We start from the raw sequence: 14322 nt of genomic DNA, 5'->3' as shown, positions 1-14322 counted from the left end.
TGGTCCGTTGATTCGGGTAGTATCGGAAACTATTTCATCTCTCAGTTACCATTACACCGATACCGTAAGTCGTATGACATAAAAGATTTCGTATTGGTTGTTGACAACAACTTTAAGAAATATGCAGTAAGCTGTAAGAATTTAAAGTTTGCATCTGGCATCTAGCATCTTCCCTAGGGGCATTTCAAAAAATATGTTAGGAATGTGGTTTTTTTTATTGAGTAAATGACGTGTAGAGAAAGTATATTACAAGTTATAAAATCATAATTTTCGGTAGTGTTTAGTTACGATTACTTCAAACATATATCTACAAATTAAAACGAAATGCATCCTATTAGAAGACGAAAGAAACGACCTAATCACGGAATAAAAACAGTAGAAATTATACGAGGACCAAACGGATTTGGTTTCACCATATCAGGACAACAACCGTGCATTTTATCCTGTATAGTAGCTAATTCACCAGCAGATCAAGCCGGATTAAGAGCAGGTGATTTGCTTATATCAGTTAATGGTACTTCAGTTTCGAAGATAACGCACGATGCAGTCGCTAGCCTTATTGGAAATTACGTAGGCCCTATTAAAATGACGATAGCAGAGAACTATTTTTCGGATAGTAGTGACGAAGAATTGGAATTTAGCCGACTTGTAAATAATAGGAAACCAAAATATACACATAAACCAAGGGCACGTAAAGATTTTAATAGAATTAATGTTGATAATAAAAATTTAGCCAAACAATCAATTGGTGTTTCTGATAGGGCTGGGTAAGTCTTATAAATTATTATTAAATAAAATCAAGTTAATAATTTTTTTCAATATAATAAATGATTGTACATAAAATGCTTAACTAAATAATTATTTTTGAAGTTTGGTTGGTAAAGAAATTAAAATTATGTTTCTAACTACTAGTTATTCGATTCAATGATTCTAGTAACTAATGTCTGGCTTTTTTTCGAGGTGTGTGTATCCATCTCCGATTCCAGACAGACATTTCAATGTTCCTATGGAAGACGAAGCAAATCCTATCGAATACAAAGCTCTAGTTGGTTATTTAGGTACAATAGAGATGCCTAATCCTCTCTTACCGAGTTGTAGATTACAAACGGTTTGTAGTTGCATCAGGAAATTGAGACAAGAGAAACGAGCCCCTACGGCTATTCTAATGACGATCCTACCGACGTGTTTGACTCTAAAAAACGCGGCTAATCAAATCCTGGCTATATACCCGACTAATAGAGTTTTGTATGTAGGATCGACAGCAGATAAAGAGTCTCGATATTTCGGTTTAGTAACCACCACCTTCAGCAACGAAAATGGAGAAAATAGTTGGAATCAAAAGTATGTGAACAATAATATGGAGATAACGAATAGTTGTCACGTATTCGTTATCAATCCGAAGATTATAGATCACAACGTACATGCAGCTAGAGCTGCTAAATTCAAAATAGATTGTACGAAGAATACAGTAAACGGTCATTGTATGGAATTCCCGGGGAGCGCTTTGTATATCGTCAGTTTGATTCAAAATATGTACAAATTGCAGAACGGGGAAAACTTCGGACGTGTAGCTGCTAATTCTCCCCAACCGAGTGCTTCCAGTAACTCCGATTCTGGAATAGGTGAGACGAATTTTCTGAAATTAATCTTTTTTCCATCAAATTAGACCTGATATAACAATTTTTTCGTAGTATTAATTTGACACGTTCACTGCCAAGACAATTTTCAAAATTTGATTTAATTGTATTATATCATTAAAAATAATTTTTCTTGTTTATTAAGTTATTTGAATCTATTGACAAGCTACTATTTGACACTAGTGACGTTTAAATTTCGATTTCTATGGTTTAGATTCTTCTAGAACAAGTTTTGACATAAAATCTCGAAATTTATTAAAATTGAAACATATTAAACAGGACAGGACCGGATTTGGAGTGTAATCCGACGTTATTATCACAAAAAAGTCATCAGATTGTGGTTAATACTTTTTTCTAGTGACTTATTCTTCGTTTTCTTCATTTTCTGTTGCTAATTTTCGATCTGGATTGTGTTTATCGTCTTCTTTTTATGTGGAAGTTATTTGAATCTATTGACGAGCTACTATTTGACACTAGTGACGTTTAAAATTCGATTTCGATGATTAAAATTTTTCTAGAACAAATATTGAAATAAAATCTCGAAATTTATAAAAATTGAAACATATTAAACAGGACAGCATCGGCTTTGGAGTTTAATCCGACGTTATCATCACAAAAAAGTCATCAGATTATGGTTAATGCTTTTCTCTATTGACTTATTCTTCAATTTCTGTTGCTAATTTTCGACCTTGATTGTCTTTATCATCTTCTTTTTCATGTGGAAGTTATTTGAATCCATTGACAAACTACTATTCGACATTAGTGACGTTTAAATTTCGATTTTGACAAATTCATACCTCAATTCTATAGATCTAAATAGATGTTACGACTTTTAATTTCCTTTACAGGCTTTAGAGACGATTGCGGTAACGTGAGCGATCGAATTTTGGTAGTAGAATTCCCCCAACATCGTCATTTTCTTCCTCAAACCAACGTTAACAGACCCGTCGGTATAGACGCGTCGAATTTTTTATTAGAAGGTTTAGATACCCCCCAAGAAAACGCTTCGCTAGATAAAAAATTAAATAATTTAAACAACATAAGGGCATGCGATTCCAAACCAATTTTCGTATCGAACAATATAAAATCGAAACGAATTTCCGTTAGTTCGGAAGATAATACGCAAAAAATCGATACGGAAACGTACCGAGAAAGGGCGGTAGATTGTCCGGAGAGTCCGAAAAAATTATCTACCAGAGAATTTTCGACAAACTTGGATCACAAAAACGGTTCATCTGACGATATATCGATGCACAGTTCGAAAAGCAACGAACTCTCGAATCTATTGAGCATCTTCAAAGCTCCGTTCGAACATAAAAAAATAAAAAAACATCTGAAAATCAACAGCTGCGATAATCTCGATAAATGCAATAAAAATATTATCGATAATAAATTGAGTCCGAAAGTTTACGGATTCAAATTGAATTACAGTTGCGAGGAATTGAATAATTTCGATAAAGGGGTTAATTTCGACGGGGAGGAAAAATTGGGGTACGGAAGTTTGCAGGATTTGAGTTACCGCGAAAGGAAAACTGTCACGCAAATTCGATCCAACGAAAGGAATAAAGAAAACGATGAAGAATCGGTGAGTTTATTTTTTTTTTTTTTATCTCGGTTGCAGTTGTGATGGATTTTTATTGTTTACGTTGTGTTATTTTATATAATACCTTGTATACTATCATATTTTAATGTTTTTCTTATTTATTTAAACGTTTTTTCAACGATTTAGTGAATTTCGATGCTTATTTACTTGATTTATTTATAAATTAACACTAAATACACAACACTATTCACTAATTTTTTCACCAACACTTAACTATTCATTAAACTACGTAATAACTTATGACTAAACACATATCATTTACACATACTGTTATATTGTCTCGATTTTTATCTAAACTAAATATTTTTTCCCATTTCTATATACTCTGTTATAGTTATTTTATGTAATACCTCGTATATTATCATATTTTAATGTTTTTCTTATTTATTTAAACAGTTTTTAAACGATTGGGTGAATTTTTACACTTATTTACTTGATTAATTTATAAATTAACACTAAATACACAACACTATTCACTAATTTTTTCACCAACACTTAACTATTCATTAAACTACGTAATAACTTACTATTAAATACACATAATTTATACATACTGTCAAATTGTCTCGATTTTCCTTGATTTTTATCTAAACTAAATATTTTTTCTCATTTCTATATACGGTATTATTATTATTTTATATAATACGTCGTATATTATCATATTTTAATGGTTTTCTCATTTATTTAACCATTTTTTCAACGATTGGGTGAATTTTGACACTTATTTACTTGATTTATTTATACACTACACTATTAACTAACACTTAACTATTTACTAATTTATTTAAGTTCAAAGTTTGATTTAATTGTCTATCCCGGTGTGTTCGGGATGATATCAGATCCTTTATTGACTTCTAGACTCGTTTATATACACTATAATCATTTTCTAGGAGGAAGGTCTTATCTGAAATTATATCTAAAACAACAGTCACAACTTATTGTAATCTGGTCATAAAAACAATATAAAGAAATTTCCGGCGTATACATATATAAAAAAAACATATTGTACATGGTGATCTCGGGAATTATGTCCGGCACACTTCAGATTCTATTAACATAATAGAACAGTACCGGCTTCATGGTGTATTTCAGTTGACGAGTTCGTAATATATTTGGAGTCCATTATTGTTATTTTTCAAATCAACACCTTATATATCAAAACATTTTCGACTAACATCAAGAAATTTCATTTTCTGTAGAATATTCCGCTTCTTAAATGCTTGTTTTAATTTTTATGAACGAAAATTGTCAAAAGGAAAACTTTGTATTAAAAAAATGGCGTTTGGACCCCTTTTTCGTTATTTTTACAAACAACACTTGTATATTGTCACATTTTCGAACTTTTTGATAAGATTCATCAAATTCAGTTGAATGTTCCGCTTCTGTAATGCTTGTTTTAATTTTTTCGAACGAAAATTGTCAAAAGGAAAACTTTGTATTAAAAAAATGACGTTTGGACCCCTTTTTCGTTATTTTTACAAACAACACCTTGTATATTGTCACATTTTCGAACTTTTTGATAAGATTCATCAAATTCAGTTGAATGTTCCGCTTCTTAAATGCTTGTTTTAATTTTTATGAACGAAAATTGTCAAAAGGAAAACTTTGTATTAAAAAAATGGCGTTTGGACCCCTTTTTCGTTATTTTTACAAACAACACCTTGTACATTGTCACATTTTCGAACTTTTTGATAAGATTCATCAAATTCAGTTGAATGTTCCGCTTCTTAAATGCTTGTTTTAATTTTTATGAACGAAAATTGTCAAAAGGAAAACTTTGTATTAAAAAAATGGCGTTTGGACCCCTTTTTCGTTATTTTTACAAACAACACTTGTATATTGTCACATTTTCGAACTTTTTGATAAGATTCATCAAATTCAGTTGAATGTTCCGCTTCTGTAATGCTTGTTTTAATTTTTTCGAACGAAAATTGTCAAAAGGAAAACTTTGTATTAAAAAAATGACGTTTGGACCCCTTTTTCGTTATTTTTACAAACAACACCTTGTATATTGTCACATTTTCGAACTTTTTGATAAGATTCATCAAATTCAGTTGAATGTTCCGCTTCTTAAATGCTTGTTTTAATTTTTATGAACGAAAATTGTCAAAAGGAAAACTTTGTATTAAAAAAATGGCGTTTGGACCCCTTTTTCGTTATTTTTACAAACAACACCTTGTACATTGTCACATTTTCGAACTTTTTGATAAGATTCATCAAATTCAGTTGAATGTTCCGCTTCTGAAATGCTTGTTTTAATTTTTTCGAACGAAAATTGTCAAAAGGAAAACTTTGTATTAAAAAAATGGCGTTTGGACCCCTTTTTCGTTATTTTTACAAACAACACCTTGTATATTGTCACATTTTCGAACTTTTTGATAAGATTCATCAAATTCAGTTGAATGTTCCGCTTCTTAAATGCTTGTTTTAATTTTTATGAACGAAAATTGTCAAAAGGAAAACTTTGTATTAAAAAAATGGCGTTTGGACCCCTTTTTCGTTATTTTTACAAACAACACCTTGTATATTGTCACATTTTCGAACTTTTTGATAAGATTCATCAAATTCAGTTGAATGTTCCGCTTCTTAAATGCTTGTTTTAATTTTTATGAACGAAAATTGTCAAAAGGAAAACTTTGTATTAAAAAAATGGCGTTTGGACCCCTTTTTCGTTATTTTTACAAACAACACCTTGTATATTGACACATTTTCGAACATTTTGATAAGATGTTTCTCAACATTCAAACATTAAATTCAGTCAAAACAAACCGAACAATTTTGTCTTGATTTAAAATTAAAAAAAAAAATAAAAATAAAAAGAGGACGTGTCGCTATAAAATTCTCGTTGTTTTCGTGAAAACCCACTAGATATTTCCACAAATCCGTTAAAACGACATATATCCTTGTAGATCTGAATACTTGCCAAAACAATATTAAATTCTATTCGAACGCAATTTACCAATGACCTGAATAAATTTTCATTGAACGAAAAGTCGTAATTGATTGATTCAATCAACCATTCAACCACACCCTGTATATGTATATGATTCGAATCCAACCTTAAATGAATATTTCAACATATTATAGGCGACCTTAGACAGTTTCTTTGTACGATCGCGCCGGTATTAACCACATCCCATTGCGATGCACCCAATTCATCTAAAATAAACACACTTCCATGAAACTCACGGACTCCTCGTGTCGTGTCGTCCGAATTACCAGCAGTGATCGAAACGTTTTCGAAGTAGGTACATCGGATAAAATATTTGTACGCGCGGATGTCCGACTTGATAAATAACCTTCTCGAAATTCCCCCCTCGACGAGGATGCGTCAATTACGGTGATTGTACACCATACGATCCGTGATTGATTGTTCTTCTTCTTTTTATTTTTAATTTAATTTATTTAAATTACCACGTATAGTTATTAATTTGGGCGTGATTTTTTTGTGTTTTATTTTGGATTTGACGAAATGTGTGTTTGGAAATAGTGTTTTTAGAAATGGAAACATGCGTGTAAGTGAGTTTTCGTAATCGTTAATGAGGTTAATTTTATTCAATATTAACGTATACGAGGTGTATACGTAAAATTAAGAAAATTATTTTGATATGAATAACAAATTTTTTTTAGAATTTCGAACTATTTTGAATTTATTTCTATATATTTGATGGATTCTTGGTTTAATGCGAAATTATATACATGGTCTACACGAAAAATTAGGGATTTTTAACAAATTTTCGTTTTTTTTTTTCAAAATTTTGTATTTGTAGCTTTTTTTATTAAAAACGAAGTGATTTATTTTGAAAAATTTACAATTTTGATATTATTTTAATACACGTTTATAGATTTGTAGTTTTTTTTACTAAATAAGATGTATACCGGATGAATGAAATGAAAATTTTGACGTTTTTTTGACATAACTAACGAATTGTTATTTTTTTTTATTTCGAACTATTTTGAATTTATTTCCATATATTGTAATTTTATTGATCAAATATGAAAGTATACACGAAAATTGGAGGATTTTATTTTGATATAATTAACTTGTACGAGGTCTGTACCAAAAAACCTTTGTTAGTTTGCCTGAGGTATGTGAAAAAAAAATAAGTAAAAATCTAACAAATTTAAAATTGAAATTTAAAATTCTGAATTTATTTCCATACATTTGTTGCTTTTTTATTAAATACAAAGGTATATAGTGTCAATACAAAAAATAGAGGGTTTAAATTTGATATTCAGGGTCTGTACGAAATTCTAAACAGTTTCGTTTGAAATACTCACAAATTTGAAAGTTTTTTCCAAAATTTCGAATTTATTTCAATACATTTGTTGCTTTTTTGAATAAATGCAAAGGTATATAGGGTCAATACAAAAAATTGAAGGTTTAAATGTGATATACAGGGTCTGTATATTTTAATGTTTTTCCAAAATGTAGAATTCATTTCCATACATTTGCTGCGTTTTTCATTAAATGCAATGGTATACAGGGTCGACCACCATATTTAGAGACTTTATTTCGATATACAAGGTCTGTACGAAAATATCAACAATTTCGTTTGAAATACTCGCAAATTTTAATGTTTTTCCAAAATTTAGAATTCATTTCCATACATTTGCTGCGTTTTTCATTAAATGCAATGGTATACAGGGTCGTCCACCATATTTAGAGACTTTATTTCGATATACAAGGTCTGTACGAAAATCTAAACAGTTTCGTTTGGAATACTCACAAATTGGCTGCTTTTTTATTGAATACGATGGTATACAGGGTCGACCAGGAAAATTAAAGATTTTATTTCGATATACAGGGTCTACACGAAAAACGAATCAGTATCTACACGAAAATTGAGAATTTTCTAAATATCTCTATTCACGTATTCAGAGTGTTTGGCGTCTAACACACGAAATAGAGATTTTTTTAAACATTCCCGTATACAACAAACCGAAATAACGTTTCTATTATATCTACCGCGCGATGACCTCGACAATTCAACAATTTTTTCAACCGACCAATTGGTCGAGTCCAATTATAAACAATTACCCGACATTCCGCGTAATATTCCATTGATGAATTGCCCAGATGAGAGGGAAAAAAACTCGAATTAACTTAATTAATACACATTGCGTGCTGAAACGAACGTATCCAATTGTAAAAGTTTCGGGGTGATAATTTATAGAGGGTTGATTTCGTTTACCCCGTCGTCAAATACATTTCCATCAGTTTTTTTATCTTTCTGAAGCTAAATTCGTTAGTTTACGATGTCGATAAACGATATCAATTTTTTAATTTTTTTCATCGCCCTAATATCTATTTAAATTAATTATTGAATCAGTTTTTACATATACGATTTTTTTGCCCAAATTTCCTGTTTATATTGATAACGAGAAGCGATAAGAGGTCTGAAAAAACCGCATTTATATGTTTTTACAAAAATATTTATTCATTTAAGTGTTAAACCCAAACATTCAATTAACTTCCCGAAATCATCCAAAAGATGTCAACACTTATCAGAAGAAGTTGGTGAATATGTCGCGAAGATGTTTCCATCGAGTGTTTCACGGAAATAATTCCGTTACATGGAACGTGGGTCCATCATTTAACACCCGAAAAAAAAAAATCTTCGTTTTTACAGATTTTATAAAAAAAATTCATCGAAATCGGATGATTTTTCGATTTTCTAAAACCAGGGTCGTCCACCATAATTAGGGACTTTATTTCGATATACAGGGTCTGTACGAAAATCGAAATAGTTTCGTGTGAAATACTCACAAATTTGAAGGTTTTTTCCAAAATTTCGAATTTATTTCCAAACATTTGTTGCTTTTTTCATTAAATACAAAAGTATACAGGGTTGTCCATTATAATTAGGGACTTTATTTCGATATACAGGGTCTGTACGAAAATCTAAACAGTTTCGTGTGAAATATTCACAAATTTGAAAGTTTTTTTCCAAAATTTTGTTTTCTATACATTTGCTGCTTTTTTCATTAAATACGAAGGTATAAAGGGTTGTCCACTATAATTAGGGACTTTATTTCGATATACAGAGTCTTTACGAAAATCTAAACAGTTTCGTGTGAAATACTCGCAAATTTGAAAAAAAAATTTTTTTTTCCTCCAATAGTTAACCTTAGTAAGATGCCATTTTTTTATGGTGAAAATTTTCAATTTTTCAAAGTTAATTTTCCATTTTTTATATTCTCATATTTTTTTCGTAAATCCGCCAATAAGACGAAGATTTTAGAAAAAAATTAGTCGAAATCGTTTAATTTTTCGATTTTCTAAAACCAAAATACGAGGGTACCGCGAAATTATAAAATTACAGAAAAATTATATTCTCCTGGTTAAAATTGGAAAAATATTCAACAACGTGGTAACTACTGAGTTACAGAAATAATAGAATAATAAAAACAATATCTATTTGTCTATGAAACAATCAAATTAATTAGAAGTGTTTCCATTTTAATTTACCATATACAAATATAGAAGTTCTACGTCAAACGATTTTTCTATTCATAAATATTTTCACATCTAAAAATATTTACGAATTAATTATAAGCGACATAACCTGATAGAAATGTTTCTATTTATACCGAGGGTATCAAAAATTTTTATAGACGCTGATTTATATTTTGAAAAACGCTTTTTTTTCAAAAAACATCATCGAACAAAAGTTAAACAGAAATTCCTAACATCTCTAAGGATTTTTTTAACATTTGAAAGTTCGTTTTCAACTCTAACTGCACCTGATTGGTTCCAATATATCGTATAACTTTATGGTCGAATACCCTCAATATTTGAACGAGTTTATGGTATTGAACACTGTGAAAATGTTAGTTATTCGGTTGGAAAGTTTTCTGTGTTGTAAATTTGCTTAGAAAGCATTCGATACCTTCGTTGTCTAATAATTTGAGCAATTCAACAGGTACTTGATCTGGCATTATCTCTGGATCTATTTATTGTTCCAGTAAATGTTTCCTGAGTTGTAAATTTGGTTAGATAGCCTTTGAAGCCTCTTGATACCCTCGTAGTCGATTGTTTCGGCCTTTAAAACCTTCATTGTCTAATAATTTATTTGAGCAATTCAACAGGTACTAGGTCTGGCATTATCTCTGGATCTATTTATTGTTCCAGTAAATGTTTCCTGAGTTGTAAATTTGGTTAGATAGCCTTTGAAGCCTCTTGATACCCTCGTAGTCGATTGTTTCGGCCTTTAAAACCTTCATTGTCTAATAATTTATTTGAGCAATTCAACAGGTACTAGGTCTGGCATTATCTCTGGATCTATTTATTGTTCCAGTAAATGTTTCCTGTGTTGTAAATTTTGTTAGATAGCCTTTGAAGCCTGTTGATACCCTCGTAGTCGATTGTTTCGGCCTTTGAAACCTTCATTGTCTAATAATTTATTTGAGCAATTCAACAGGTACTTGATCTGGCATTATCTCTGGATCTATTTATTGTTCCAGTAAATGTTTCCTGAGTTGTAAATTTCGTTAGATAGCCTTTGAAGCCTCTTGATACCCTCGTAGTTGATTGTTTCGGTCTTTGAAACCTTCATTGTCTAATAATTTGAGCAATTCAATAGGTACTAGGGCTGGCATTATCTCTGGATCTATTTATTGTTCCAGTAAAAGTTTCCTGTGTTGTAAATTTGGTTAGATAGCCTTTGAAGCCTGTTGATACCCTCGTAGTTGATTCTTTCGGCCTTTAAAACCTTCATTGTGTAATAACTTGAGCAATTCAACAGGTACTAGGGCTGGCATTATCTCTGGATCTATTTATTGTTCCAGTAAATGTTTCCTGAGTTGTAAATTTGGTTAGATAGCCTTTGAAGCCTCTTGATACCCTCGTAGTTGATTGTTTCGGCCTTTGAAACCTTCATTGTCTAATAATTTGAGCAATTCAACAGGTACTAGGACTGGCATTATCTCTGGATCTATTTATTGTTCCAGTAAATGTTTCCTGAGTTGTAAATTTGGTTAGATAGCCTTTGAAGCCTCTTGATACCCTCGTAGTCGATTGTTTCGGCCTTTGAAACCTTCATTGTCTAATAATTTATTTGAGCAATTCAACAGGTACTTGATCTGGCATTATCTCTGGATCTATTTATTGTTCCAGTAAATGTTTCCTGTGTTGTAAATTTGGTTAGATAGCCTTTGAAGCCTCTTGAGACCCTCGCAGTCGATTTTTTTAACCTTTGAAAGTTTGTTATCAACTTTAACTGCACTTGATTGGTTCTAATACATCGTATAACTTTCTGGTCGAATACCCTCAATATTTAAACAATTTTATGATATCGAACTATGTCAAAATCTTTTTCCTGATCTATAAAACACTTAACTACAAGAGAGATTTTAGTTATTCGGTTGGGAAGTTTCCTGTGTTTTCGGTACACACTGTATTTGAAACATTATGTAACGACTCTCATTCCGGTCGAACGCTCAAGGTAACAGGTGCGGTTCACGCACCTGTTTCTTGTAAAATCAACTCGATCAAGGAACCTCTAGGGGGATATTTCCCTCACGATATAACCTTCAAAAAATTTCCTCTCAGTATAGTGTAGATATTTCCAACGATCGTGCTAAAATGGGTGTTTTGAGTTTATTTCCTCCGATGTTTAGGTAAGATTGTTTTCCGTGGAAATAATTTAATATCCGTTTAAATATGTTTGTTTATCAATTTTCTTTCATATCGTTACTCATTTCCTGCGTCGGCATTAATTAGAAAAACGCCCTGTGGAATGTAATGTCTGATATATACGTGGCAAAATTTGAATCATCAAGTTTTGTTTAATGTTAATTTAATTTTGTTGACAATATAAGCTAAAATTAAGTCTTGCGCAATTATTTGTTACGCACGCGTTCGTATGTAGGTAGATAACCTCAACGTAATATACAGAATGTGTATAAAAATTATAACCGAATTTACAATTTGAAAAAATCGAAATTATTTATAATTTTATCTAGAAAATCGTTATTTCTAACTAAAAATTCTCGTTTACTTCATACGAGGGTTTATACCTTTTGCGAAATACACGAAACTTTACACAAAAACCACGAAAAAAAATATCCTAACCTCACTTTACCATTACTTAAGTTTACTTAAGTTAGAAAATCCCCATTCCGATTGAGGTACCTCCAAAACATATGATTTGAATGCATTAATCAATTCTTCAGATGAAGAAAAACGTTGATTTCGCAATTTATTTTCGATCTACGGAAAGAAGAAGAAATCTTTTGATACCAAACAAAAACTGACTTAACAATTCGACGTTTCGACTGTTCAAAAAGGTTATTGTTGAAAAAAACGATGGGTTGAAATAATTTAATCCACGTCGAAACTCATCGCACGAATACAGATATTTGATCAAAAAATTCCGGTATCGATAAACAATTCAATAGCACTCGTATGACAAAACTTCCTGAGTACGTTTAACATTAAAAATGTCAAACTTTATGATAGAAATGACTTATTAACATTAATGTCCGAATATCTTAAAACTTAGGTAGCAACCCTCGTATTACACTATGTTTTTTTTGCTTTTTTTCCATAAAAATTATTTTGTTTAAAAAAATTTTACCTTGTTATAACGACCAGGTATTTAGAAGTACACTCTGTATATGAATAAACATATTTTCCAGATAAATTTTGTTCCATATGCATCAATTTATCAAATTTATGACCTACAAGGGCAGTCCGATAAGAACTTAACCTCGCGTGGATTAAATCCAATATGAAATTCGTATGACGAAACGTTTAACATTAAAAATGTCAAACTTAATGATAGAAATGTCACGTATTCACATCAATGTCTGAATATCATAAAACTTTAGCACCACGGAATGATACAGTAACCACCATGTTCACTAGATTTGGTTCCGTGCTACTTGTTTTTGTTTCCATAGACTTCGAGAAATTGTATTTTTGAGCGATTTTGACGTTTTCCGAAAGTTTTTCCTCTATAGGCTGTAGTAATAATCGAACCACCCTCGTAAAAACTTTGCTTCATGATTATATAAATTTTTAAAATATTTCCATGACTTTTGATATTTCGTTTTATCGTAATCATAATATTTATTAATTATAGAGTTCATCGGACACAATATTTGTTTATATACCAAGTGTTTTTTTCTTATTCGACTTTTTATCGAAGGTAAAATTGACAAATGACTTGAAATATTTAGATGGAATGTCATATCTTTTACCAGGCTAATTATATAAAAGGCCAACCCTCGTAAATTTGGTTAGAATGAATACCTAGTAAGATTTAAGAGGTTCTTATATGAATTTGGGTTAACGACTGTTTATAGTGATAAAGTTAATAAAAAGTCTAAAATAAAATTCGCCTCATCGCTTTAACATTCTATCTTTATATATAAACAGTTTAGTATAAAAAATTAACTTTATTAACATTGATAACAAACAGGAATTTTCACTACTACACTCAAATTATTTCTTACATTGAATTTTCGAATTTTCGAAATAAATACAAAATATAGTGAATTAACAAATTGTTATAACGAGATAATAGATAAAGCTCGTTAATCGATATTTCCCTCGATATGGAAATTTGTAGATCTCTCTATGATTCTCTTATTTAAATTTTGGATCCGATTTCGAAAATCCAGATAACTAATTACCTGTCATGTTAATACTTTCTCAAATTCAACACACGTCCGCGAATTCTTGTCTAAGCTCCTTAAACTAGGCATTACCAATCGACATGAACAAAATCTTTCCATTTTTTCAAATCTGTTAACATAAACTAATCTGAAGGTGCTAAATCTGGCGAAAAGGGTGCGTGAGATAGCAATTCAAACTTGAATTATCTAAATGCCAAACAATTTCATGACGCTCAGATCCAAACTTTCAGGTAATACGCGATGTAAAATGTCTTCTAGTTCGCACACTTCTAGTCGACAATTATCCATAGGATTTTCTTCAACATTTCTGGAGCTGTCAACTTTAGCCATATTTAGATCAGGTCAAGTACTTTTAGGACCGTCCTCGTATTCTCGCAGTCCCAAAATATTGTATCCATCAATTTTTTCGTGCTTCTCTTGACCTTTGATTTGGAATTT

At 30.9% G+C, this 14322-nt stretch overlaps 1 protein-coding gene across 1 annotated transcript in view; it reads left to right on the top strand.

The window, feature by feature from the left end:
* Positions 1–63: 63 nt before the first annotated feature.
* Positions 64–14322, top strand: part of LOC130447709 (regulator of G-protein signaling loco) — a 38424-nt gene continuing 24165 nt past the window's right edge. Inside the window, exons 1-3 of the mRNA XM_056784675.1 lie at positions 64–767; positions 961–1622; positions 2486–3222. Of these exons, the coding sequence (XP_056640653.1) occupies positions 325–767; positions 961–1622; positions 2486–3222 (1842 nt within the window). The 5' untranslated portion in view covers positions 64–324. The remainder of the gene's footprint in view (positions 768–960; positions 1623–2485; positions 3223–14322) is intronic.

Source organism: Diorhabda sublineata, chromosome 8 (genome assembly GCF_026230105.1).
Source record: "Diorhabda sublineata isolate icDioSubl1.1 chromosome 8, icDioSubl1.1, whole genome shotgun sequence".
In the NCBI taxonomy this organism is placed as follows: domain Eukaryota; kingdom Metazoa; phylum Arthropoda; class Insecta; order Coleoptera; family Chrysomelidae; genus Diorhabda; species Diorhabda sublineata.
Note: the sequence above shows the minus strand (reverse complement) of the source record. Positions and strands in the feature narration are given on the sequence as shown.